Source organism: Sycon ciliatum, chromosome 4, assembly GCF_964019385.1.
Source record: "Sycon ciliatum chromosome 4, ocSycCili1.1, whole genome shotgun sequence".
Classification (NCBI taxonomy): domain Eukaryota; kingdom Metazoa; phylum Porifera; class Calcarea; order Leucosolenida; family Sycettidae; genus Sycon; species Sycon ciliatum.
The window spans coordinates 27,084,730-27,112,580 of NC_088646.1; the positions used below are offsets into that span (position 1 = coordinate 27,084,730).

The following is a 27,851-nucleotide window of genomic DNA, read 5'->3' on the forward strand; positions in this document are numbered from 1 at the left end:
TAACCCCCCCCCCCCCCCGGTCTTTTGATGGCATCAAGAGTATAATACTCTTGATGGCATGTGTACGTGTGGCTCTGGAAGTCTTGATATAGTTTTTAATTTAATGTATTACAATGTAATTATAATAAATTATACGAAATCAAAAAAGACAAAAATAATTTAATTAATGTGCATAAAAGTGATCGGCTGGATCACCATGGTCACTGAACATGGCGTCCAATAATGGACCAAATCGAGTCACATTTGAAATATTCGTAGTAAAGAAAGAAAAAAAGTAAAGTGAAACATGATAATTGCCCATCGCATAGCATTGATTGACTATTGTCTGTTGCTGAGGAGTGAGGGATTCAAGTAGTAGTTTAGATTCGTGATCCTGTGTTTCAGAGAGATTGTTGTTGGAACTCGTCGAAGATAGGATGACCGAGGGAGACGTCCTCGCCCGCCTTACCGATGATTCTCAGCACATCAAAACTCTTTTGAAGCTGATCCCTGTGAAATTCTACTGTTCAACCGGAGAAACAGAGTACAAAGAAGGGCACGAGCCCTGGATAAAGAAGGCGAATAGGCCAGCTGAGAGCAAGAAATTGAAGCAGCAAGACCAGAAAAAGAAACAAAATAAAGCGGAGAAAGGCGAGCGTCATCCTGAACAGCAGAAAGTGAGTGCTGGTCAATGTCTTTGTACTTGACTGCACGTGTATCGTCTTTGTGCATTTGTTTGCGTAGATCTACGTGCGTGTGGGTGCTTGTGCATGTGTGCGGTATGCTTGTGTATGTGTGCAATATGCTTGTTGTAATACTAGTAGCCGTAGCTTATCAAGGACATGAGATCACTGTGGATAAAACGAGAATAGTACATGTACTACATACTCGTATGGCTTATGATCAGATGATCCATGACTATTGCTTATGGCTCGATGGCTCATATACTAATCTTCTCCATGAGACACAATGTAGACAGAGATTGACCTCGGATTGATTCATGTTATCATCACGGCAGAGTAGGGCAGAGTAAGACTAAGAAGTGCCTGTTGCGGTGTACATGTATTGCCAGTGGAACCTATTGAACTGTGTGGAATGCTTAGGTTGCACGGGCAAATCGCCAGCTGTGGGTGCTGGGACCGTGAGCCACAGATCAACCTGGTACGCATTCTTTACAAAAAAAAACAGTAGACTCTGTTAGCTATGTGTGTTGGCAGCAGGTAGTGAGAATGGCAGTCTGGCGACTCTGGCCCTTTCTAGATCATCACATACTGGTCATATTTTACCAGAAAGTTAGTTATACCATACATACTCTGTGTGTGTGTGTGTGTGTGTGTGTGTGTGTGTGTGTGTGTGTGTGTGTGTGTGTGTGTGTGTGCGTGTGTGCGTGCATGTGTCCGTGCATGTGTGCGTGTGTGTGTACGTGTGTGCATGTGTGTGTGTGTGTGTGTACATGTGTGTACATGCATATTTGTCTGTGTGTGTGTGTACATGTGTATGTGTGTGTGTGTGTTTGTTTGCATACGTGCGTGTGCATGCGTATATGTGTGTGTGTGTACGTGTGTGTTGCTCACACTCAGAGTGCTGGCAAGGCAGCCAGTGGACAAGGGAAGAGCAAGAATGCAGCTCAGAAGAAAGCAGTAAAGCCAGCAGCAGAGAGCGACAGTGCAGCAAACGGCAGTGACTCCGCAGCTCTAGTTTACAATAAGATTGATGTGACCGACAGGCCGGACGATGGCAAGAAGTTCAAGAAGAAGAGAGACTTGAAGAAGCTCATAAGCAAAGCAGAGAAGCGACAGCAGCGCCTGGAAGAACTCAAGGTAAGTGCGTACATTCGTGACCAGTTTCACGTTGACTGAAATCTCAGTTTCACGTTGACTGAAATCTCAGTTTCACGTTGACTGAAATCTCAGTTTCACGTTGACTGAAATCTCAGTTTCACGTTGACTGAAATCTCAGTTTCACGTTGACTGAAATCTCAGTTTCACGTTGACTGAAATCTCAGTTTCACGTTGACTGAAATCTCAGTTTCACGTTGACTGAAATCTCAGTTTCACGTTGACTGAAATCTCAGTTTCACGTTGACTGAAATCTCAGTTTCACGTTGACTGAAATCTCAGTTTCACGTTGACTGAAATCTCAGTTTCACGTTGACTGAAATCTCAGTTTCACGTTGACTGAAATCTCAGTTTCACGTTGACTGAAATCTCAGTTTCACGTTGACTGAAATCTCAGTTTCACGTTGACTGAAATCTCAGTTTCACGTTGACTGAAATCTCAGTTTCACGTTGACTGAAATCTCAGTTTCACGTTGACTGAAATCTCAGTTTCACGTTGACTGAAATCTCAGTTTCACGTTGACTGAAATCTCAGTTTCACGTTGACTGAAATCTCAGTTTCACGTTGACTGAAATCTCAGTTTCACGTTGACTGAAATCTCAGTTTCACGTTGACTGAAATCTCAGTTTCACGTTGACTGAAATCTCAGTTTCACGTTGACTGAAATCTCAGTTTCACGTTGACTGAAATCTCAGTTTCACGTTGACTGAAATCTCAGTTTCACGTTGACTGAAATCTCAGTTTCACGTTGACTGAAATCTCAGTTTCACGTTGACTGAAATCTCAGTTTCACGTTGACTGAAATCTCAGTTTCACGTTGACTGAAATCTCAGTTTCACGTTGACTGAAATCTCAGTTTCACGTTGACTGAAATCTCAGTTTCACGTTGACTGAAATCTCAGTTTCACGTTGACTGAAATCTCAGTTTCACGTTGACTGAAATCTCAGTTTCACGTTGACTGAAATCTCAGTTTCACGTTGACTGAAATCTCAGTTTCACGTTGACTGAAATCTCAGTTTCACGTTGACTGAAATCTCAGTTTCACGTTGACTGAAATCTCAGTTTCACGTTGACTGAAATCTCAGTTTCACGTTGACTGAAATCTCAGTTTCACGTTGACTGAAATCTCAGTTTCACGTTGACTGAAATCTCAGTTTCACGTTGACTGAAATCTCAGTTTCACGTTGACTGAAATCTCAGTTTCACGTGGACTGAAATCTCAGTTTCACGTTGACTGAAATCTCAGTTTCACGTTGACTGAAATCTCAGTTTCACGTTGACTGAAATCTCAGTTTCACGTTGACTGAAATCTCAGTTTCACGTTGACTGAAATCTCAGTTTCACGTTGACTGAAATCTCAGTTTCACGTTGACTGAAATCTCAGTTTCACGTTGACTGAAATCTCAGTTTCACGTTGACTGAAATCTCAGTTTCACGTTGACTGAAATCTCAGTTTCACGTTGACTGAAATCTCAGTTTCACGTTGACTGAAATCTCAGTTTCACGTTGACTGAAATCTCAGTTTCACGTTGACTGAAATCTCAGTTTCACGTTGACTGAAATCTCAGTTTCACGTTGACTGAAATCTCAGTTTCACGTTGACTGAAATCTCGACTTCTAAAGGGTTAACAGTATCATGCACTGGTTAGTACTAGCGCAGTGTGGCCAGGTCTGCGGCGGCCGCACAGCACCCAGTGCTAACGCCAGGGCATAGCCTGAGCACCTGGACTTCAGCGAACAGTACTGTGCTATGCACATACATCTATGCGCATGTGTTGGTGCCAAGTTTCTTGGGGCACGTTTTGGTCCTTGCTCTCCAGGCGTTGCTGCTGATGCGACTTTGGTGAGCATGAGTGCAATGAACGAGCTGGCTTGTGTCCCCTTCTCTTGATGCTTGGCGTTGTGTGGCATGCTTGTCATATTCATTTATTATTACTGAGTATGTTTTACTCTGTTTGTGTGTGATTGCACGTGCACTGCCTGCTTTCAGACTACTGACAAGGACGCAGCACAGGAGAAAGAGAAGACTGCAACGTGGAACAGAGCAATGAGATTGGCAGAAGGTGTCAAGTTAAAAGACGACCCAAAGCTACTGAAGAAGAGTTTGAAGAAGAAGGAAAAGATCAAACAGCAGAGCAAGAAGAAGTGGCAAGAGCGCGTGAGCATGCAGAAGAAGAAACAGCAGGATGCCAGTGAAAAGCGGCAAACGAATATCAAGAAGAGAATACAAGACAAGAAAGAGAAGAAGCAGGCAAAGAGAGATAAGAGGAGATGAGCGATCTGACAGTTGATAACACTGGCTTGTGCTGTTCTTGATGCAATCCCACGTCATGAGTCAGTGGCCGGTGCCGGTCAGCCCTGGTATTGTGAGCACCGCACGGCATTATCTTGCTCATGGAGTCGGGTTTCATCACGCGGTGGGGGGGGGGGGGGGCACCTGCAATTCCCATCCAGCATGCTCTTGGTCAGACTTTTCTCCGGTAGACTGTACGGTGAACGTGCCACACGCTTCACATGTAACCCCCTGGGGGGTTTTGTACTCTTGTTTAATAGTAGAGTCTACCCAGGACCTGGACATGCCTGATGGCATGTGTACATGTAAGCCCGTGTTACTTATTGCTGACCACATTGGACTGGAAATGTCCAGAACTTCAATTTGATGTAGTATTTTATTGACCATCTTAACAATCGTATGTCTGACAGTTAGACCTGTTGTTGGATTACTACTTTCTACTGGACAGTACTCGCTACTTTCTGCTAGGCAGTTTTCTTGTTCTTTGTATCTTGTTCAGTTCCCTACTCGACTTCAGGAAATGCACAGGGAATGTTCATGTAATTCTATTGCAATCCTATTGTGAAAGTCCTACTCTTGTACAATCAAAGTCATGTACATGTTGTAGACTGACACTATCAGATGCATGCAGTGCAGGACTGCTCCTCTAGGGCTATGCTTGTGCTGATTTCAATGTCCACAACCGTACTTGTACATGTGCTGTAGTGAGTTGGGATATTTCCCTGGCATTGCCGCAAGAGCACCCTACCATCTCGACACTTTTGTAGTTGTGTTTCCGGGAGCTTGGGCGTATGAACAAGTCTTGTCTTCACATTATAAAATAATAACACGGCATGTTCATTGTACACACGCAATGCACTGTATGCAGCCAATCCACACCCGCTTCACCTTCGAGTGATGGCGAACTCCACGCAAGAACAGACTCTCAGCGGGTGTGGTCCTGTGTAGTGGGGCCATGTCACATTATGTGTGACACTTCCCAGATTCTTGTGGACGTGTGACCTGATTTGTACTTGGCCATCCAGTTCTTCTTTCCTTTTAAATGAAGGTCCTGTGCATGTGGTGTTCTGGAGGTACATGTACCAAGACTGCAAGAGTACATAACCCCCGGCCCCTGGGCCGGTGGATGGGGGGGGGGGGGGGAGGGGAGGGGAGGTATGTACTCCCTCTTGGCTGTACATGTATACAGTCATGTACTTCAAGAACGGTACATGTAGATCTACCAGGTGTCATGGTAACTATGACCATGTGTATGCAGCTGGTGATAAACCTACGAGTCAGTATGACAGTATGTCTATGATAAGATGGGGAAGCCACCTGCATGCAGCCACCTGGTTTCAGAAATGGTTGTTCTCGTTTTTCAGTTCTGTGTTCTCTGACCGCACCCTTCCCATTTTGAACAGTCATTGCCCCCCCCCCCCCGACTCAAAGGCCAAGATCAGGGAGTTGTGAAAGCCCACCCGTGATTCCCTGGCCTGGCCAAGACCGGTGACCAGTGTGACCATGGTGACAGTGGAGAGCGAGCCGCTTCTGATCTGCCATCCGGGTGTCAGGTCTGCGACATCCGCTAGCGCTGCCTCCCCGCCGAGTCCAGTCTCGACGGGCCGCGGGCTGGCTAGGTGTGACAATGCGCCTAGCCTAGCCGCCAAGCAAGGCTCTCTCATTGGCTACGAACCGAGATAGTTTTACACCTGTGACCCGCCACCGGGCACACCAAGCACACAGAGAAAATGTCTCATGCTCAGTTCATGAGCTCCTCCATCTTCTCTAGGTTTGGGCTTGGTAGCGGTAGACCGGTTCTTGACGGAACGCGGAGCAAGAGAGGCTCATTTGTCTTGCAAGAGTCTTGAAAGCCTTTCACGACCCCTAGTCCCTATCGTCCTCCTCTCGACAATACGACAGTAGCAGGTGGCTGTGTTCATTCTGCAGCCGACTGGTCATGGAGGTCGCACCACTGCACCACCGGAATGGCGGGCCGTCGTTACTCTGGATACAGCTAGCTACACTTGGCGCAGGTACTGGCAGGTCTGCGCGACCAGACTACAGGTCCTTGTCGTTTTGTAAACATGGCAGCCAAGTACAAGTCGGTATGGCGAGGTATCGTTTCCTTTCTTGGTATCGTTGATGGCCGGGTCGGTGTGGCTTTGTAAAATGTAAGTGTACAGTACAGTGTATTCATACGGCGGCAAGTACAAGCTAGTTAGCCTGGCCCACCTCCAATCATGTCGTCAACACCCTTGGACGAAGACCTACGCGGCAGCCGGGAAAAAATAGCAACGCGCGGCTTGCGTTCGTCCTCAGGGCAACTGGTGTTCGGAAAGGCGCCATACGGTAGGTGGTCTGTCATTCTTCCCTGGGTGATTTTTTTTTTATTTACTTGAAAAAGCACATAACCACCAGGAAAGCTGACAAAGAAAAAAGAGTAAGAAAAGACAGATAAAAAGAGAGCTGAGAGAGAGAGAGAGTTGGGGTACGGTTAGGGGAGGACGAGACATTGAATGGTGGTCGCCACAGTCACAGATAGTAGCAGTGCTGGTGAGGCTACAGGCACTCCACTGACCATTAGGTCTCAGTATCGCCATGCCGGTAACGCACCAAGAGACAAAAACGGGAGAAATTCTGAAGCGCAATACATGAATGGTAATTACAATATAGGTACTGAAGTAATAGGGAGAGTGGTGACCAAGAGAGGACAGTATAGACCGTTAGTATGGGGTGCTTCAATGCACATCCCCAAACCAAGAGGTGCGATCTGGAAAGAACAGTGAGACGATCAACATGATGGGCTTCAAAGCACGTCCCAAGACCATGGCTGGTCTGAAATGTGTTTGTTGACACCTTTTTTAAAAGCTGTGAGTGGAGAGTGATTGGCCAGACGGGGAAAGACGTCCTCGGGGAGGCTGTTCCACAATTCAAGGAAACAGTACGGGAAGGAACGTCGAAGGTAATCGGGACTGGTGCCGGGGGTGGTGTTTAAGAGCTGTTCCCGGTGCTGGCGCTGAGCATAATGCTGCTGGCGGGTTCGAACAGTATCGGCCCGTGGTTTTGGGGGAGGGCGCATGCGTGTCAGACGGGGTGGGCCCTTGCAGTTAACTACCTTGTAGAGATAGGACAGCCCTGCGACCGTCCATCTGGCCCGCAGACTCTGGAGGACGGTGGTGGGTCCAATCATCTGCATGGCCTTGCGCTGTGCTGTGTCCAACTTCCCAAGGTGGGTCTGGGCAGCACCAAGCCAGGCTAGTGGGGCATACTCAAGTATGGGCCTTACAAAGCCCTTATAGACGGTTAGGCGTCCAGCAGCATCCAGGATGGGGGCTGCCTTCCGCATGAAATGGAGGCGTTGATGTGCGCGCACAGAAAGCTGGTGGAGGTGGGCGCTGAAGTTGAGCTTCTCGTCGAACACCACCCCAAGGAGCTTCAACTGGCTGCTGACAGGAACAGGGGTGCCAAGGAATTGGACAGGGGGGATGTCTAGAGGGGCCAGCTTCCTGGTCACGGACATCAGCTGTGACTTAGAGGGCTCAAAGGTAACCCTCCAAGTACTTCCCCAGGCTTCCAGCTGGTTTACGGCTGTCTGAAGTGCAGCTGCGGCGGCCTCTGTGGTCTGTCCAGGCATGACAGACGTGTATAACGTAGTATCATCAGCATACACGGCGATGGAGACGCTGGCAGGTAGCTGATCTTCGGCGTCGTTTATGTATACTAGAAACAATGTGGGCCCTAGGATGCTGCCCTGAGGGACGCCTGACCGGATGGTAGAGGGGGTAGAGGTCTGTCCCCCAACAACAGCTTGCAGCTTCCGGTTCTGGAGGTACGATGTTAACCAGGCCAGCAGTTGCCCACCAATGCCATAGCCTCGGAGCTTGCAGAGGAGCCCAGGGTGTGAAACCCGGTCAAACGCGCCTGCTATGTCTATGGCGAGGGCCTGAATGGTCCCGCCCTTACTGGTGGTTAAAGCCCATTCATGCTGGAGTGACGTTAGTAGGTCAGCTGTGCCGATTGATTTCCGAAAGCCAAACTGGTTGGCAGACAGGAGGGTATTGCTGTTGAGATGGTTGATGAGCTGCTGGTTGACTATTCTTTCCATCACCTTGGATACTACACAGAGCAAGGAGACTGGTCGATAATTACGGACATCGCCCTTGGCCTTGCGCTTGTGGATGGGAACCACATTGGCTACCTTCCAGGCTGTAGGCTGGTAACCATGGGAGAGACAAGACGAGAACAGCTGCGACAACGGCTTTGAGAGCTCAGACGCACACTCCTTTAGAACGCGGCAGGAAATGGAGTCTGGCCCGGACGCTTTGGATACTTCAAGACACCGGAGCTGCTTGAGCACTGCTGATTCCCGGAAACGGATTTGACTCAGGATGGCGTCAGTGCGTGGTGGGAAAGGCGGGAGTGTGTCTTCAGTGAGATCATTTGGGATGCTGCACTTCTCTGCGAAGAATGATGCGAAACAGTCAGCCTTGGAGGAGGCCGTGGTACATTGCTGACCATCGGCCCCCTTTAGGACAGGAATATCAGATGTGCGGGATAGACCTCCTGCACGCTGGCGAAAGCTACGCGTGATGCCATGCCGTGAATTCGTTACGACAAAGATTGTTTCTAGAGGAGCTGCATGCTTGTTGCAATTACAAGTAGGTTCTTGGGGTGTGCTCACGAAACTTTACTTGCTTTTGTAAATGTTCGTTACAGCCAGGGAGGCGCTCCGGAGTCGTAGAATCCTCCTGCTTACACTTACAGCCCTCGAAGAGACGGGGATCGATCGCTACCACCCCACATAAACTAGCTACAGATCAGAAGGGAATAAGGGCGTCATGGTTTGATTGGTCAATCCGGATTCGGATTGGATTCACTGGAGCAGTCAGAATCACAATTCCCATTGGGAACTGTTGCTCTGACTGCTCCAGCGCATCTGATCTGAACTTTTTAGAAAGGTCTTACGACTGCTTTCTACTGGCATAGATGTACATGTACGTAAGGTTAGGAAAATCCGTAAGCTGCATCGTGTGCCCCTGGTAGATCTACCTCTGGCTAGACCAAAGGCTTGCTGACTTTGGCCCGTGTGGGTAGCAGCTCGACTGAAAAGAAAAACTGCTCTCGGGTAGTTTTTGAACCAGGGACATCTTGAGTCTCATTTCCCAACCGCCTATCGCGGCGGTTTTCACGGCTTGTGAGATTATACATGGTATGAAAATAACAGCTTCAAAGCCTTGTCACCATGCTGAAACCCACTAATTGTTATACACACAACCAGAAACCGCCAGGGTAGGGTCACTTGGTCTGTGAGACCGTAATCGTTTAGGGCCATGTCCCTGGTTCCAGTGTCTGCTCCAGCGCCGGGTGAGCCGGGTAATCCACCCGGTTGGGAGGCGCTTGGACCCGGTTGAAAATATAGTACCGGGTCACCTGTGACCCGGTTGGTACTTTACACTTTCAAACTTTGAAAGGACTGATTTACATGGCTTGTATTATACATGTATGTGTCAAATACTTCTTCTTCTTTCGTAATTTTCTAATTCCTGTCCTCTCTTTTCTAAATGAGACAGCGCCAGGTACATGTGTACCCGGCTCCGACCCGGTTGAAATGGTTGCGCCAGGTACACGTGTACCCGGCTGTCCTACAATCCTAGAGCAGACACTGGGTTCAGACCCCAAGCTCTTTGTTCAAGGCGGGACAGTGGGCCCTCTGCAATGTGACAAGCTGTCCTTTGTCATACCTGCAGGACCAGTGGAAGTAGTTTTTGATTGGTGCAGCCATATTACAGTCTTTCACATCTTGTGTATGATTCAGTGAAAGACTATAATTATGGCTGCACCAATCAAACACTACTTCCACTGGTCCTGCACTGAGGTATGACAAAGGACAGCTTGTCGGGCAAGTACTAGTACACAATCACAATCATGTGACCTCAGAGCAGTAAACATGGGTTGGTGACAAGCCGTACCCGCGGCACCGGTTCCGAGTGTCCCAGACTTGGTATAAGCTTACAAGCAAGACATGAACATACCAAGATTGTACATGTAAGTGTACTTGCCTAGAGCATGCATATGCCGGCGCTGAGCCGGTCGGTGTCTATTATGTACGAGCGAATCACTGTGTTGTGGCTTCAGTTTTTGAAGAGCACGGATTTTAGCGGGTTGCAACGTCCATTGTTGTGTCTTTCATTCTATAGATACGAATAGAGAAACTAGTATGAAGAGACGACCATGAAGCTACAGTGTCTGTGTACAAGACTTATTGTTTTCATGTGTTGTAAGTGGTATGGTGCTTCGGAGCTTTAAAAAATGGAATGGTGGAATTACTGTCTTCTTTCAAAGTGTGTAGCAACTGCCGTTATCGGCACGGATATGCAGCTGTAGGAGTTGCATTTTGATAGAAAGTATATTTTTCGCAGTAAAAGAGTATTTATTTGTAGAGCTTGTGTTGATACAGATTCCTAGGTTCAAACCCCAAGATGGGCAGTTAGTTACATTTTTTCTCTCCTTGCGTATTTTGTATCTGCATGTTATTACCCTTTCCGTGAGTCGCTCGTGAGTAATGTATGAGTCGTGTATGGCTAAACCCGTATTTACCCGTATGACTGCTGCTAGTGTTATTGTTCTAGACCATTAGCATAATTAACCAATCACAGTTCACAGCTCTGGAATATTCTAGAATTTCGTCGGCAACCGGTTTATATAGATTGCTCATTGGTTGATGACCTAAAAACATGGCTGCCGTTCGCCGCGTGTTTGTCTTCTTGCATTGTTCTTTTCTTGTGCTCCTTTCACTTCTTATCTTTACTTGCCGAGTGTAACTAATAATTCTGTCCTAACGAGTATTCGTGGTGCACCATCGTCCGCTGCTTTGCCGCTGCTAAGTACTGCGTTTATTTGGCCAGACTGTGATGACGCTGAGTTTGCTCAGGCTGCTCCTGTGCCTGTTGTGCCACCAGTACAGTTCAGGGCCGGAGGAACGAGTTTGCGAGTGGTCCGGCCGAAGTCCAAGGGGGGTCCGGGGGATCTCCCCCGGGAAAATTTTGAGAATTTAAGTGAAAATGAGCCAATTTGGGCATCTCGTGAGAGAGATAGGCAGATGTGACGGATGGAACTATATACAATTAGTAACAATTAGGCATCAGAATTGGGAAATTATTCGGAAAATTTACGTAAATATGAGCCAATTTGGCATCTCGTGAGAGAGACAGACAGATGTGACGGATGAAACTATATACAATTAGGAATCAGGATTGTTCTGGAAAGATGTCTATTGAAACTTTCCAAAGATGTTTAACCGATGCTCATTGGCGGCAACGAAATCATCACCACATTGCCGCAAGCTGAGCAAATCTGCTTTGTCCTTGTGGACATGCAGCAGAAGCAAAGCATTAAGGCGAGCCTGGGCCATTGTGGTGCGGAGATAGGTTTTCAGTCGTCGAAGAGCTGAAAATGACCTCTCGCTGGTGGCATTGCTTGCAGGCATGACGAGGATAAGCTTCATGATGGCAAATATCTCCGACAGTAGTTCCCTACCTCTACCAAGGTTGAGGAGGGCTGTCTTGATTGTGCCAATTGAGATGTTTCCACCTCCTGTGCACAAGGACTTGAGCAGCGGCAGTTGTGTTTGCAACAGTGGAACATTGATGTCCGTGGCATACATGTCCTCAACCCGTGCCAGCTCAGCACTGTAATCATCTCCATTGGCAGCCTTCAGGACAACTCCCTCCAGGCAGCTGTACACTTTGTACCCTGGCTGATCAAATCGCTCTTTGATGCATGCCATCACAGTATCAATGGCGGCAAAGTATATAGGCTTGTAATGGTCAGCAGGGCTTTCAGGATAGTGACCCTGGCCGGTGCCGACAGCAAAGCGAGCTGGTGTCTTCCGCTTCCTCGCTAGAACCGGCTCATCCACGTCATTGGCTGACTGCACTTTGACAACGTCCGCCCAAAACGTGTCAAAGGATGTATCATTCCGAAGGCTTGTCAGGGATCGCAGAGTGACGGTTGCTGCTGCTTGACCTTCCGCAGCAGAAATATCCTTCTTCTGCAACGTCTTGCTCAGGTTCTCGGCAAGGCCAAGAATTTTGCGTCCCAGCATAACTCCAAATAGGAAACTGAACAGCGAGAACTGGTGTGCAATTCCACTGACACGAGCTGACATCTCGGCATCATACGTAGCCATTGACTCAAACTCGGTAAGGCTGGCTTGCAGGACGGAGTAGTTGCTAACAATGCTAGCGAGGGAGGCTGAGCGAGTGGTCCATCTTGTGGGGCATAGCGTTCGAAATCCTGCTTGGTCAGGAGCCATGTCATCCTTGAGCCTTTGATATGTGGCATTGCGCTTCGCAGAATATTTCAGAAGTTTTGACAACTCAAACACGGTGTTAAGACAATCCTTGATACACTTGATGTCTCGAACCATATCCTGGCAAGCTAAATTTAAGGCATGCCCGTAGCAATGAGTGTATAACGCTTTGGGGTTTATCTGTAGTAGCTGTGCTGCGACTCCATTTCGATGCCCTCTCATGACAGATGCCCCGTCATAACATTGTCCACGGCAGAACTCTAATGGTAGGTTGAGTCTTGTGCACACGTCCTTGATCATGCCAAAAATCGTGGCTGCATCGGCTTTCTCCAGCGCATACATGCCAATAAATTCCTCGTGTGGTTCCAGCTGGTCATCCACCCAACGAAATACGGCAGTCATCTGCTCAATAGTGCTAGAGTCGGTAGTTTCGTCCACCATGACTGTGAAGAACTGACCCTGCATTTCCTCGATAATTCCACGCAGTATCCTGTGAGCCATGACCTGCAGGATCTCATTTTGCATATCATGGCCAGTGTATTTGCTGCTTTTGCGTTGCAACCACTCTGCAAAAGCTGGGTCACTGGAGCTGGTGAGCTTTAGAAGCTGACTGAAATTGCCATCTTCTTCCTGCGGACCATCACCACGCATGGGAAGTCCTTGTCTAGCGAGGAATCGAAGAGCAGACAGAATCTTCAGGAAGGACTCCCGGGCAGCCCTTTTGTCCTCCGCAAGTTTGGACGACAAGAGTTCACCCACGTCTTTCGTGGTGCGAGGGAGGCTGAGCGAGTGGTCCATCTTGTGGGGCATAGCGTTCGAAATCCTGCTTGGTCAGGAGCCATGTCATCCTTGAGCCTTTGATATGTGGCATTGCGCTTCGCAGAATATTTCAGAAGTTTTGACAACTCAAACACGGTGTTAAGACAATCCTTGATACACTTGATGTCTCGAACCATATCCTGGCAAGCTAAATTTAAGGCATGCCCGTAGCAATGAGTGTATAACGCTTTGGGGTTTATCTGTAGTAGCTGTGCTGCGACTCCATTTCGATGCCCTCTCATGACAGATGCCCCGTCATAACATTGTCCACGGCAGAACTCTAATGGTAGGTTGAGTCTTGTGCACACGTCCTTGATCATGCCAAAAATCGTGGCTGCATCGGCTTTCTCCAGCGCATACATGCCAATAAATTCCTCGTGTGGTTCCAGCTGGTCATCCACCCAACGAAATACGGCAGTCATCTGCTCAATAGTGCTAGAGTCGGTAGTTTCGTCCACCATGACTGTGAAGAACTGACCCTGCATTTCCTCGATAATTCCACGCAGTATCCTGTGAGCCATGACCTGCAGGATCTCATTTTGCATATCATGGCCAGTGTATTTGCTGCTTTTGCGTTGCAACCACTCTGCAAAAGCTGGGTCACTGGAGCTGGTGAGCTTTAGAAGCTGACTGAAATTGCCATCTTCTTCCTGCGGACCATCACCACGCATGGGAAGTCCTTGTCTAGCGAGGAATCGAAGAGCAGACAGAATCTTCAGGAAGGACTCCCGGGCAGCCCTTTTGTCCTCCGCAAGTTTGGACGACAAGAGTTCACCCACGTCTTTCGTGGTGGCAGGTACTGTTAGCAATCGTTCTACAGCTTCGCGGTGGCACTCGGACGACTCGTGCCTCCTGAAGCTTGTTGTCGCATCCTTCCAGTTCTGGAACCCCTTCGTCAGAAACGCACCATCAGCACAGCTAGCGATCAAAAGTTTCTTCGAAACAGCCAAGCAGCAGGTATGGCAAAACGCACGCTCGCTCTTTGAATCCCAATGTAGCCATTCCCAAGAGGAGAACCAACTCGGCTGAAAGGAGCGGCACACAACATTCTTCACACCAAATGCGACAAGAGGAAACGTAAGGTCACGCGGTTGAAAGGGTTTGTCCTCCACAACTAGAACCCGCTCCAACTGAGCACTCAAGCTCGGTCCGGCATGTTTTGACAACGCCATAACGCCATCAGGATAACGGAACACGAACTGTAATTGCAACTACTCGCACTCGTAGTGCTGGAACGACTGGAGTCAGATGTATCGTGCAAGTGTCATGACATTATAATTGTAGTCCTAGATCCTGTAGACCGTATACGCGTAGATCAACTACAGTCTACAGGAAGTAAGTTAGTTGCCCACGCGGCTGTAAACTACTCCTACAATACAAGAAGTAACATTTCCGTTGCCCTCAGCAGGCCTGTGTACACGCTACACGTGCCAACGGCCAGTCTTCCGGCCCAAACACGATCCAAGTATCCCAAAGTAGTTGACCACGGATCACGAAGGCAAGCCAAATCTGGGGTCAAGACGTGCATCGTTTTGGTGGTGCGTAGAATCTACTACTACTACTAGATCTACATGTACATGATATGACCTCACGTCGATTTCCATCCTGTCCTCAACCGACTCCCGGGATCCCGATTAGATCGTGAGCTCAGTGCAGTGTACGTAGGTCTACGTGTATGCTACGCTTGACGGCCTGATACGGCCAGGGCTATAGGTGTACCGGTATGTAGATATCTCTAACATGCATGCATGCAGTGTAGACATCTACGTGTGCGCACATTTTGTCGAAAGACCGATCATTTTTTCGGCTTCCTCGTACAGCATTCACGTAGATGTCTCTCGATCCGGATCGACGCTCGATCTTGTGCTTTTCGCTCGTTTCCTGTTGACTCGCGTATGTATTTTCGATAGGATGGAGGAGAGACCGATGCTGCAGTGCTTTGGTGGAAGGTGAGGTCGTGCATTGAACGATCCTTGTCACAAGTCCAAGCCCTGACCCTCTGAAATTTTTTACACCGGTTTTGCATGAATCAGGTGGACCACCCAGCTGGGAAAAGTGGTCCGGCCATGGCCGGACCAGCCGGACCGGTTCCGGCGGCCCTGAGTACAGCCTCAGCCCGTTAATGTACCAGGCCCACGTGACCATTTGCGCAGAAATGCTGGTCCGCCTGCCTGGCACCGTGACTACGATATGTAACTGGTACACTGACTGTCCGCTCTGGGTGACTCCAGTTTAATTTAGGATGCTATGGACTTGGATTGCGATAATACATTAGGCAGTTCATTTTGTACAGATTTCTAAGTGTGTGTGTGTGTGTGTGTGTGTGTGTGTGTGTGTGTGTGTGTGTGTGTGTGTGTGTGTGTGTGTGTGTGTGTGTGAGAGTGTGTGTGTGTGTGTGTGTGTGAGAGTGTATGTGTGTCAATGAATAGGTGAGTGAATGTGGTGTATTGTATGTGGTGTAGTGTATGTGGGTCAAGCCCATGTGAGACAGTCCATGTGTGACTGTGCATGCCCGTGTGCGCATGTGTGCCGGCATGATTGCGAGTGCGTACGTGCGTGAGAATGTGTGTCCTATTTTCTTCATATTTAATTTGGTATATGCCGTGTTGCTTTGAATTTGGTGTGTGTTGTGTTGATGTATTCACTTGAAATCGGGGACGATTTATTTTCGTAGGGGGGAGTAGTGTAGGAGTTGCATTTTGATAGAAAGTATATTTTTCGCAGTAAAAGAGTATTTATTTGTAGAGCTTGTGTTGATACAGATTCCTAGGTTCAAACCCCAAGATGGGCAGTTAGTTACATTTTTTCTCTCCTTGCGTATTTTGTATCTGCATGTTATTACCCTTTCCGTGAGTCGCTCGTGAGTAATGTATGAGTCGTGTATGGCTAAACCCGTATTTACCCGTATGACTGCTGCTAGTGTTATTGTTCTAGACCATTAGCATAATTAACCAATCACAGTTCACAGCTCTGGAATATTCTAGAATTTCGTCGGCAACCGGTTTATATAGATTGCTCATTGGTTGATGACCTAAAAACATGGCTGCCGTTCGCCGCGTGTTTGTCTTCTTGCATTGTTCTTTTCTTGTGCTCCTTTCACTTCTTATCTTTACTTGCCGAGTGTGTAACTAATAATTCTGTCCTAACGAGTATTCGTGAAACCACAAAGTGAGTGCTTTGTTTGAGTGTGTGAAATTGTCTCCGAGGGCCAGCTACTACACAGCCATATCCTTGTGCGCGACTGCCACGCGAATGTGCATGGTCGAGATTTGGGTGACCCCGAAGCATTCATGTTGGATAATCTATTGACTGATTGTGCCCCTCAGAATGTCCACCATGCAGATTCAGGATGCGCTGGCAGCTGGAGATAGTGCGTGGAGTGAAGCAATCGATAACGCTAGTGCACCATGGCCAGAGGTAGCCCAAGCACAAGCAATGTGTAACAGGCTAAATTGCAGCTATAGGCTAAGAATCAGTTTTCATAGCCATAGCACATTTTCGTCGTGAGGGATGCCACAACTAACTACTTGAATCTCTGGCACAGGTAAACGGTCAGGACATAAAATTTGTTTGTTGAATAGTAGTAGGTATTCGACTGATTGTTCATATGGAGTTATCATCCAGTTCTCACTTTCTCTGTTTATAACAACAGCTAGGGGTTAGTTAGCACTACCTTCATGCGGATATTTTATTGGCTCCTGCATTGGCCTGCTATGCTCTCGCTTCATTAATTTTGATGTCAGGCCGTGACTTAAAAGAAGTTTTTGATTCGATTGAAAATTAACGTTTCCACCATACAGTATAAAGTACTATGCAATGCTCTCATATTTTCGCGTTCCGGGCCTTCGCTTGTTTAGCCAGAGTGAAATTCAAACCATAATTTACTGCAGCCCGTAAACTGTTGCCATTTAAAGGGGCACTGAGGACCCAGGCTGGGAACCCACCAGTTGGAGAGTGTGGAGTTGGACCTTTCCAGTGGTTGTGTGGTGGTCAAGTGGAATCAAACTAGGACATCTGAATGATCCAGCTGCACATCTTTGAATGATCGATGTACCTACAGTGTAACTACAGTGTACCCAGGGACCTACCGGTTGTATTCTTACCACTTCTGCAGCCTTATATTAAAAAAATGTGAAATAAAATTTGCTTTTAGAAAGGATGGAGCCTATGGACAATTTTGATATTGGATGATTTCAAGTTTCCTATACTAGTTGGTGCCGGTTCTCATTGAAGTTGGAGGGGAGATGCCGCCGGCTTCGACTGGCTGAGGCTGATTGACCATTGGCTATCAAATCAATTGAAATTAAATTAATAATAGAAATTTGAACTAGAGTACCAGTACCAGTAACAGTTTGGCACACAAGAACGAACCTACGTACCTAGCACGGGTTTGCATGCTTCTCAGAGATTAGGCTGTGGGCTGCCGAGTATGTGCCCGCTAAGCCACACATTATGCCAAAACCAAACACTATCAAGAAGACTGCAATCTCCGCACGATGCAAAGGCCTACCAGTAGCCGCCATCAGCCGGTAGTAGAAGAAAGGAGGGAATAGAAAGTGGTTCATTGTCATCGTGGATGATCCAATCAGCGAGGCATACTTATTAAATGCTGGGACAGCCAGACCGATTCCAAGGGCAACCAGTAGGGATGAGATGCGGACCAAGATGTGGCGGAAGTTGATTTCTGCAGGTGAACAGATATAACGGGTTTATTTAAAAAAATTGTTTTTACAATGATCATAGCTCAGAGGCAAACCATGTTACACTTCTTAGTCACAATGGACACATGATAGCAGCAATACAGAAGCATCACGCTGGAAATAGCACCAGAACAACCATCACAGACCATCATGCATTGTCCTCGAGATATCTTGAGTAACTTACTCAACTGCTATGCGAGGCTGGCTCGGGTGAGGCGGCTAGCATGGTGCACCGAGGCACTGCATGGGCCCAGATCTACCAACACGAGGCTGCGCCCTGCTGCAAGTCCTTAAGCCATCCAGTTCACATTAAGTACGACTGCTCACTACTGCCAGTGCTAGTATATATGTAATGTATGCAATGCAGCAACTTGCTTTGTGCAGCACAACCAACAGAAAGGTCATGGAAGTTCCATGTTTTCACCACACACACAAGCACGCATGCATTCACACATGCGTGCCCACACCCGCACACTTTCTCACTCACACGCACACACACACACACACACACACCCACACACACACACACACACACACACACAACACACACACACACACCCGCACACCCGCACACACACACACACACACACACACACACCACACACCACACACCACACACACACCACACACCACACACACACCACACACACCACACACACACACACGCGCGCGCGCGCGCGCACATACAGGCCTTGAAAGTGCCACAGCATAGGCAGCCCAGAGTCATGACAACGCTGACTTCCGGATCCGCTTGGATTCAGTGTTTTTATGGATCCATACATGGGTGAGTGGTTTCCGGTTCAGGGAAAGGAAAATCGTACAGCAGAGTGCACCTAAGTTTGTACCGGTGTAGAACCTTACTGTAGAACCTTAGTGTACTAAGGACACAGTTTGTATGGAGCTCCAAGGTAAACTGAGAACGGATTGACTGCATAGCGTGGAATGTGTGCAGAAGGTATGTGTCATACTTGTACTTGTACGACTTACAGACAGGACACCGCCTCCACAGCTCGACAACGAGTTGGTGGGGTGCTTCTGCGATACTCCATGGTACTTTCCCCTCCTAACATTACGGTGTCCTAGGGTTGAAATGAACACAGTCAACCTTACAAAAGAAGACATTCGCTAACCACAAGAATCACGTTGTTATTCCTGCGGTGCAAGTACATCCTGAACTGCAGTATTTTGATATGCAAATCATGTTTTTTTCCAAATCGGGTCACTACATACATAAATGGCACCGTGCGAACAACAGCATGATTATTGTGACTGCCTGATTGTCATCCTTTGCAAGGTTTGAGTATTCATTTCAACCCTGGGGTAGTGTAATATCAGCCGGGCCAAGTACAGGAGAACCACTACATTTTTTTAGTAGACTGCTGTAACCAGGAGTCTTTGCTTTACACAAACATGAGTGCCGGGCTATGCACACTTTTTTCGACCTTTTTGACGCGCATCGCCAGAGGCGATGATAGCGATGCTACAGCAGAAACCATAGCAACTTGTGCTGGGATTCCACACACACTCCTGCACACACGCACACACACACACACACACACATGTACACACACACACGTGCACACACACGTGCACACACACACACACACATGCGCGCGCACACACACACACAAACGGTGCACATGTGCAGCAATCTTACTGGTCAGCGGTAGATCCAACACCTCCTCCGCTTCCTGAGTGAATATTATCAGCCCAGCCAACGCACCAAACAGATTGAAGATGATCTGGGCCACAGCCGTGGCCTTGGCTACAATCTGTATGGCATGGGATTGCTGACATTGGACGTTGAGTAGGATATTGGGATTGGAGAGAGTACCGAATGTCTCCACACCCAGCACACCAGTAGCCAAGCACAGCAGTATAGCGGTGACATAAGCAATGGCAAGGGCATGGGGCAGGCGAGACGGCTTGCTCATGTCGTGCTGGATGGTCACAACCTGGCTGGCAGAGGCGAACGCAAAGATTATCGTCGACGTGCCCAGCCAGAACGAGCCAAACGTTATCGGCGCGTGGCCCACCCGATTGACGAGCAAGTGCGGGTCTGACGAGAAGGACACCGTAGTACCACCTGCCATCTCTGGTTCTGTTCGGCTGTGTTCAGACAGCATGCTTACATTCACGCTTGAATACAATAGAGTAGAGTTAGTCGGCGATAAGAAAGGCGCACCGTGACCGTGACCGTGGACGGTGTTTTCTGTGGACAGCCGACTCATAACCAGTGCAGCCAGCAAACCGAATGATGACAGAAGCGTACTCGGTGCACCCAGGTAGCGCAGCAGCCACGAGTCCATCATGTTTCCAGCGCAGATTGGAACAAGCAGAATTGCTCCCCAGAACGATGCCCAGGCTCGATCAGAGAAGCGCTCCGGTACCAAGACTTGCGATAGGGATGCCGCCACGAGCAGCATGACTACACCAGTGCCCATATTGGTGAAGGCGAGAGACATACGCACGGCTATCTCCCAGCTGCGACCCGCCGCTTCCTTGCCGATTTCGGGAAACGGTCTCCTCACTCGCCGTTGACTGTATTTCTGCGGCCAGGTCTCCATCAGTATCACCCAGCACTTGCCCAGTGTGACGTTCATGTACAGCATAAGCAATGGTCCCAGAACTAGGAACATTACTCCACCTAATAGTCCAGTCTGCGCCAAGGCGTAGGGCATGGTAAGAGTGAACACTATCGCTACCATAATTATTCCACTGCTCGTGAACACGCCCATGCCTGTGGAGCGGGAGAAGTCGTCTTCTCCCGCTCCACGTCCACTGTCTTCTCGGCTACAATGACCGGCGTTTGCGTCACAGTCTTTCGCTGGTACTAGCTCCGCTCCGTTTGTGGGCAACAGGTGTTCGCTTTCCGACATGTCCGGTGGCTCGCCGCCATGGGCGGAAACATCGTCCCCGGTCGACATGCTCGTTGACCTTCCGGTGCTGGCGCAACAAAAGTATTAAGCTGGGTTCCAGCTAGCTGCCCAGAGCGTCCGGGAAACGGCTCGCAGGCTTCCACTACAAATTACAATGATTATGTAGTTCCAACGGTGTCGTTAGCGGCCAGTGTCGTCAGCACGGCAGTGGGTAAGTCCGCCAGAATAACTAGGTATTATTCGACATAATTATTATACTATATTATAGGTTTGTGTCGGTATCGGTTCTCTACATTTGCAGGAAGGCCACTTCTGTATGATCACTCAACAACAACATTCGTCTTGGTGGAACGTTCGAATGGTTGAAGCACAACTGAACTAGTAATAGTACTATGAGAGTATTTATATTACTTTTTGCATTTACACTTCTTCCGAAAAATCGGCCTCTCTCTCTCTCGACTCGTAGTCACGTAGATCTACGTGAAGAAGATGACAGAGCTAGCGTTGACCTGTTCACTTGGTTCACGGGTGTTGGCCTAGCGCTAGCGGCTAGCATGCAGCACTAATCTTAGCACACTGTAGATATTTCTGTCAGTAGTACAGTAGATCTACTCATACCTGAGCCTGAGGAGGAGTGAGGCCTCGACTGCTCGAGGGTGCATGCTGAACTCTTCTCGTCTGGGGGGGGGGGGTCTTGCCTTGGTCACAGCATGGCACCTGCTTGTTGATGCTGATATGAACGTCGTCATCTGGTCATGCAGCGAGGGCACTACAAGTAATATAGTTACAACTGTCGCCTCGGTGTGTGTATTAGACCAATCCCGAAAAGATTGTCTGGGTTCGAAAGGGGGCTTATCACATATCAGGTGACCGTTTCCTAGGAATGGGCCAATCACTGCCCTTCCTAGGCGGGTGATATAGGCCGATATCACCCCTGCTGCTCCATATCACCCCTGCTGCTCCATATCACACCCGGCTGCGTACCTAGTACAGTACCCATTGGTACTCACATACTCGAATGCGTACTGTAGCTGAAACTGCATATTTAGGATTTCACTGCCGTCGCCAGCCCCCCCCCCCCCCCCCCAGCCCTTCTTCGGCCAGCTGGCTTGGGATTGTGGGAGGGGGTCTATGTGGAGGGGCTAGTGACAACAATGAATTCCTTACATATGCAATTCCATCTATAGTACGCATCCAAGTTGACCTACCATGAAGAATGACAAGGCCGAGGGTAAGCACAAACAGAAACTTACCATTCTTCTTCTAAAGCTTGTCCTTATCGTGTCCTCGTGAGAAAAATGGCTAGCTTTGATTTCGGCGTTTGTGAAGGTGACTTGGAAGATCAAGAGCTTTTAGAGGCTGCTGCAAATTATTTCAATTTTTTATCACCCAGCGAACTAGCCGAAGTGTCTGATTTTTCTTTATCATCAACCGCAACTGCAACTTTGTCGAATGGCGAAGTACTGGAGAAGACCACCACGGAAAAACGTGTAACATCCGAGCCAAGTATTGTAGAAGAAACGTCTCAACGATTTGTGCAAGTGTCGGAGGATGAGATCGACAGAATCCGAGAAAGCCGTGTTTCAACCAACACGAAGCGAGCCACCAACGTGTCTCGGATGTTTGGTGCACAGTCTATAAGAAAAAATGTGATCTGAAAACCATCTCAGCTACCAACCTTGCCTCAATCCTAAAGCATGCGTATGTGGAAATTAGGCAGATCAACAAGCTTTCGTACTCCAAGAACAGTTTGCTGCAATTCCGCAGTGCTATTCACCGCCAGCTACAAGACCTCAAGCGTAACATTATGGTAATAATAACTTTATTAGGATGACTCAAAGGCAAATCGCCTATCGAGGGGTTCACCGCGTTGAATGGTTGGGGTATGACAAAGCAAAGAGGCAACCATTGTGTGTGTGTGGGGGGGGGGGGGGGAGCTTCGAACTATGCACAGTGAAGGGATAATTGTATGTACATAACCAAGGAAAGGGTATACCGGACTAAGACTGGAAAAACAACCCCAAGCATCTCACCTACCTTGTCTGGTTCGTCATCACATATCACAGTGTCTCAGGGGTTCAGAAATACAAGTGCCTAACAGCTTACTTGCAGCCTAGCGAGCAAGATAAGATTGCTACAGCTCGCCTGCTCAATGCGGAGGTTGATAAAGCTCTGCAGGAGTCAACTCCGGCTGAATTGGAAGCCTTGGAAAGGCCACAAGTACCACCAGCCTCGCCAGCCTCATCGTGTGTCAGTTCGGAGAACAGCGCAAAGTTCATCTTCTCCGGAAACTTCGCAGGCGCTGTTCACATCCACGTTCATGATGTCAAAGCCTGTGAGCGCGCTAATTCTCAGATACAGTGCAGTATATTGCTTCATTTTCATCATCTTCTCTTCTATCTCTATTTCCTGGGACTCTTTTACATTGATGTCCTTTCACTTCTGCTTAGACTTCAACTAAAACAATTCGAAGCTTTGAATATTTCTGTCCCGCGAATGATGTGTCAGACGGGGGTGAATGGGTGTGGCATCGGAGAGGGTCTCCACACAATGTGATGTCCTATTCAGTTCACAGGGTCAAATCTACTACATGTACAGTAGTGGGTAGTACTACAATTGTAGTATCATGTTTATGTTTATGGACTCGATGTACACATGTAGCATGTGATAAGCAGGATATGACGGTCGTACGTGTTAGGTTCGTAGGGTCATATGTGATAAGTAGAATATCACCCTCGTAGCTCGGGTGATACCGTACCCTCATATCAATCCCTTCTGCTTCGCAGTCGGGATTGATATTCGCCGGTATCACCCTCGTACTCATGAGATATTCTTTACATGTCAACTGAGAGTACACTGTACAACACATACATGCCAACATGGCACTACCTGATCAGCATGCGGCACAGGACGTGTTTGATAGTTCGCGTGTGAATGCGAGGGTAAGTAGAGGAGACGGCTCGATACCGGGACGTTTTGACAGCCAAATTTGTATAGACCCAAACCGATCATCAGCGTTGATTTTTCACTCGAAATATGTTTGTGGAAGGAAACTGGCATGTTGAAGTTTGCTCTGGGGCCAGAGTCAATCGAACTGAGCCACTCCTTTGTGTTGACCCATTGCCTCCAAGTTGCCCAATTTTTCGCTTCAAAAAAAGTTCAAATCAGAGGTGGCTCCAAACCGGACACGTTTTAGAGTGCCCGTCAAATTCACTCTGGGTCTGAAATTAGGTAATTGCTATCACTCCACGACGGCCAGTACAGAGTAACAATAAGCCTTGTGTGTGCTTCCATTAGTTTTGATTGGTATGCGGTGCTTTATTGGCGAGAGGCGAGCCGCTGTTTACCTGCGACAAGAAGTTGATTTTTCGAAAGTCGTAAAACTCAAGTCGCAGTGCGAAGCAACACGTCAAAAACTCACCTGCTTGATATGGCGCTTCTGGTCATCGCAGAGCCATGAAATTTTGGCTCGGAGTATAATCGTAGATTCCGCTAGGACCCGCAGGGTCCGACGTGGAATCGGGGTTACACGAGGAGTGAAGGCGAAGAATGTGACAGTGTGTTTGGCCTCAAATCGCTCTAGTTTTCCATAAATTTCCAGCGGTTTAAAGATAAAAATGCAAATGCACGCCTTGATTGCACCTAGCACCTCTTGCTTTCTTTGGCCTTTTCTGAGCGACCAAAATGATAGTGCAATCAAGAGTAGTGACAGTGAGGGGTGGGTGACACCAGCACAATGGGCGGGAACACACTGTCACATTCTTCGCCTTCACTCCTCGTGTAACCCCGATTCCACGTCGGACCCTGCGGGTCCTAGCGGAATCTACGATTACACTTCGGAGCTTCGGCTTCGAATGTGACAGTGTGACTTTTAAAGTGATCCACCACCTCAACCACGGCAAGTGCGTAGCCAAGCATTATGCGCGAAGGAGAAGCGCGCATGTGGAGTGAAGGAACAGGCATCTCGCAGAGTGACTGATATAAAGTAAAAATGTCTCTATGTATCGAGGATACACCATATGTACAGGTGCCCTTCAAGTCGGAGACAAGAAGGGAGAAAAGGGTGACAGTAAATTAAAAACGACTAGCACAGGACACAGATAATAATACTGCGACACTATGGCGACACGACATGCAGCCAGCTGCTTCAGCTCGTCTGCCAAGCCCTTGTTGGTAACGAAAGCCTGGTACATGGTGGGTCGGGCACAAGGTACACGTGCATGCAGTACCGGCGTATCCGCCATATCAGTACTAAACAGTACGAGACTGATCTGGTTGCTAGCTATGGTTGCGTAGATATTCCAGGATACGTATGATGAAATGCTATCCACAGTAGTAAATTACAGATATGGTTACTTGGACCTGCCGTTGTACGGAAAGGGCCGCGCTGATATGCACATATCACATGGGCAATGAATTGATCCCAGTTATGGATGCGGCAGTAATCGGGCAAGGCCGTGGCTGCCCAGACCAAGAAGGGGGTGGTCCCTCGCGGTGCCCGAGGTGGGCACTAACTTGAGTAGTGGAAGGCAGTATACCACAAGTCATAGCGTACACGAAGGCAAGTGTACAGGACATTGCACTCTTGGCACTACGCTCAGCAGATTGCTGGAGCGCCCGTGTCCGTACGTGCTCCAGCCACCGAAGGTCAGACCGCGGTATGGCAACAGTAAAAGTGTTATATGCTTCACCACTTCGAGGTTGCTATCACAAAAAGTGCTTGAGCAATAGGAATGGCAGTACATTGTTGGCACTGCACAAATGGCAACCATTTGATGTTTATTTTTCATTGCTCACAGAGGTGCGTCAGCCACCTCTAACATCGTGATCATGCTTCCAGAACCATGTATCTACATACAGGTAAACCTGCCTTAACCGGACGCCCGTGGTGCAGCGGAAACTGGTCTATGACATTATTCCGCATGACACAGGGATGCACGTTCGATCCACAGCCCTTTGGTGCAGAAACATTTCCCGGTCAACACGGGATTCTGCTTGGTATAGGAGCAAGCAAACACAGGTAGAACTGTACTTGCGAAACAACAAATTGAGCATGGCAGAACGGCATTAAGTTATGGTCGTGACTCTGGGCATGAAACAAAGCACTCGCCGGTGCTTGCAAAGCCACGAGACCATTGTTCATCACCAATGGACTGATGGTTAGAGTGTGGCAAGGCCCCCGACAGGGCCTGCCCACTGGCGTGACGGAAGCCACCATATCTACAATGACCGCACAGTCCACAGACATGGGTGGATGCGAGTTAGGCACAGACATTGGAAAGGCACTCCTGCTTTTCATGAAATTGCCCTGACCACACAAGGCACGACTCGGGGCAAGAAACAAAGCACTCGCTGGTGCTTGCAAACCCACGAGACCATCGTCCATGGATAGTGGATGGATGGATAGAGTGGTTAGAGTGCGGCAAGGCACGCGACAGGGCCTGCCCACTGTAGAGACCATCGTCCATCGACAGTGGACAGATGGTTAGAGTGTAGCAAGGCACGCGACAGGGCCTGCCCACTGGTTCGACCATCGTCCATCCGCAGTGGAGGGATGGTTAGAGTGGCTAGAGTGTGGCAAGGCACGCGACAGGGCCTGCTCACTGTAGACTATCGTCCGTGGACAGTTGACGTATGGTTAGAGTGCGGCAAGGCACACGACAGGGCCTGCCCAGTGGTGTGACCATCGTCCATCGTCAGTGGATGGATGGCTAGAGTGTGGCAAGGCACGCGACAGGGCCTGCCCACTGGTGAGACCGTCGTCCATCAACAGTGGACGGATGGTTTGAGTGTGGCAAGACACGCGACAGGGCCTGCCCACTGCCGTGACAGAAGCCGCCGCATATCCGCCATGTCCGCGTCGTCCATCGATGGGGTTGGATACCAGTTACTTGTAGGTACAGAGATTGGCAAGGCACTCGTCAGGGCCTGCCCAATGACGTGACGGAAGCCGTCTGTTGATGTTGCTACGCGCTAAGCTCAGAGCCGTGGCAAGGCACTCGAAAGAGCCTGCCGAACTCGTGAAGGCCGCCCTGACCGAACAGGGAAATCGTGACTCGGGGCATGAAACAAGGCACTCGTCGGTGCTTGCAAACCCACGGAACCATCGCAGCGTCGCCATCAGCATTGGCCGGCGAAAAGGCCGAAATTTCCATATCGGCACAAACTAGTTACTTCAGCACTTACCTACAGGCTACACGGACAGCACGACGATCCGGTAGGAACTCTTACTAGTCCTAGGCCTGGACTGCAAGCTTCAGCTTCGGAGTCATCATTAGACAATAGACACTGCCATAGCGGCAGTAGAAGACTGAAGTCTCAAGGATACTAGACAAAGGAAAAAGGTAACCTACCAGCAAAGAAGCGAAAGAAAAGGCCAAAGAAAGCAAGAGGTGCTAGGTGCAATCAAGGCGTGCATTTGCATTTTTATCTTTAAACCGCTGGAAATTTATGGAAAACTAGAGCGATTTGAGGCCAAACACACAGTCTGTCACATTCGAAGCCGAAGCTCCGAAGCAGGGAGTCGTATAGACCCGGGAGGCGACACGCGCATCACTTGTGCACAACCATGATCGACTCAACGATTCAAAATATTACGACCTGCTCGGTGTGGGACAAGTCCGTACATCATGGTACATAGCCATAGGTCATAGCGCGCGGGAAATCAGTACATAGCGAGAAATCGTCGTCTTCGTCCTTTCGAGACACACGGGCACGGGTCAGACTTTCGATCTCCATTGCCGAAATACAGCCATCTGTGGCCATCGCTGAGGAGTTCACTTGTTCACTGGACTGGCTTACTCACTGGCTTTGCACTGCCACTCGAACTCTGAGGCACTTTGACCACCTAAGATGAGGTAATCCTTTCTTTACAAATAGTGGATTTCCGGAGAAAACTGCATGGAAGATCTAGTCTCAGCTTTTTTCCCCTTTTTTGCAGCCCAGCCGGCATCAGGCCGGACTGGAAGTAGACTAGATCAGTGATTAGAAATAGAAGTAGAGTAGTGTCGGAAACTTGCCATGCCCGGAGCTACCACGAGAACTAACT

At 48.5% G+C, this 27,851-nt stretch overlaps 2 protein-coding genes across 2 annotated transcripts; one reads left to right on the forward strand and one right to left on the reverse strand.

Annotated features, from left to right (window-relative positions):
- Positions 1-274: 274 nt before the first annotated feature.
- On the forward strand, positions 275-4,868 carry LOC135815368 (surfeit locus protein 6 homolog). The gene is made up of 3 exons (XM_065328654.1): positions 275-656; positions 1,560-1,799; positions 3,810-4,868. The coding sequence occupies exons 1-3, from the start codon at positions 417-419 to the stop codon at positions 4,092-4,094; spliced, it is 765 nt and encodes a 254-aa protein (XP_065184726.1). The 5' UTR covers positions 275-416; the 3' UTR covers positions 4,095-4,868.
- Positions 4,869-17,061: 12,193 nt separating this feature from the next.
- Positions 17,062-21,205, reverse strand: LOC135815369 (uncharacterized). Its single transcript, XM_065328656.1, has 2 exons — positions 19,582-21,205; positions 17,062-17,908 (listed from the first exon to the last, which is right to left on the reverse strand). The coding sequence occupies exons 1-2, from the start codon at positions 20,849-20,851 to the stop codon at positions 17,604-17,606; spliced, it is 1,575 nt and encodes a 524-aa protein (XP_065184728.1). The 5' UTR covers positions 20,852-21,205; the 3' UTR covers positions 17,062-17,603.
- Between the last annotated feature and the right edge of the window lie 6,646 nt (positions 21,206-27,851).

Bases quoted from the DNA above. Each gene is read 5' to 3' on its own strand.
- LOC135815368 (XM_065328654.1), top strand. From the start codon at position 417: ATGACCGAGGGAGACGTCCTCGCCCGCCTTACCGATGATTCTCAGCAC. The intron at 657-1,559 runs GTGAGTGCTGGT...GCTCACACTCAG, and splicing joins GTCATCCTGAACAGCAGAAA to AGTGCTGGCAAGGCAGCCAG. The intron at 1,800-3,809 runs GTAAGTGCGTAC...GCCTGCTTTCAG, and splicing joins AGCGCCTGGAAGAACTCAAG to ACTACTGACAAGGACGCAGC.
- LOC135815369 (XM_065328656.1), bottom strand. From the start codon at position 20,851: ATGTCGACCGGGGACGATGTTTCCGCCCATGGCGGCGAGCCACCGGAC. The intron at 17,909-19,581 runs GTAAGATTGCTG...GTTCACCTGCAG, and splicing joins GTTGGATCTACCGCTGACCA to AAATCAACTTCCGCCACATC.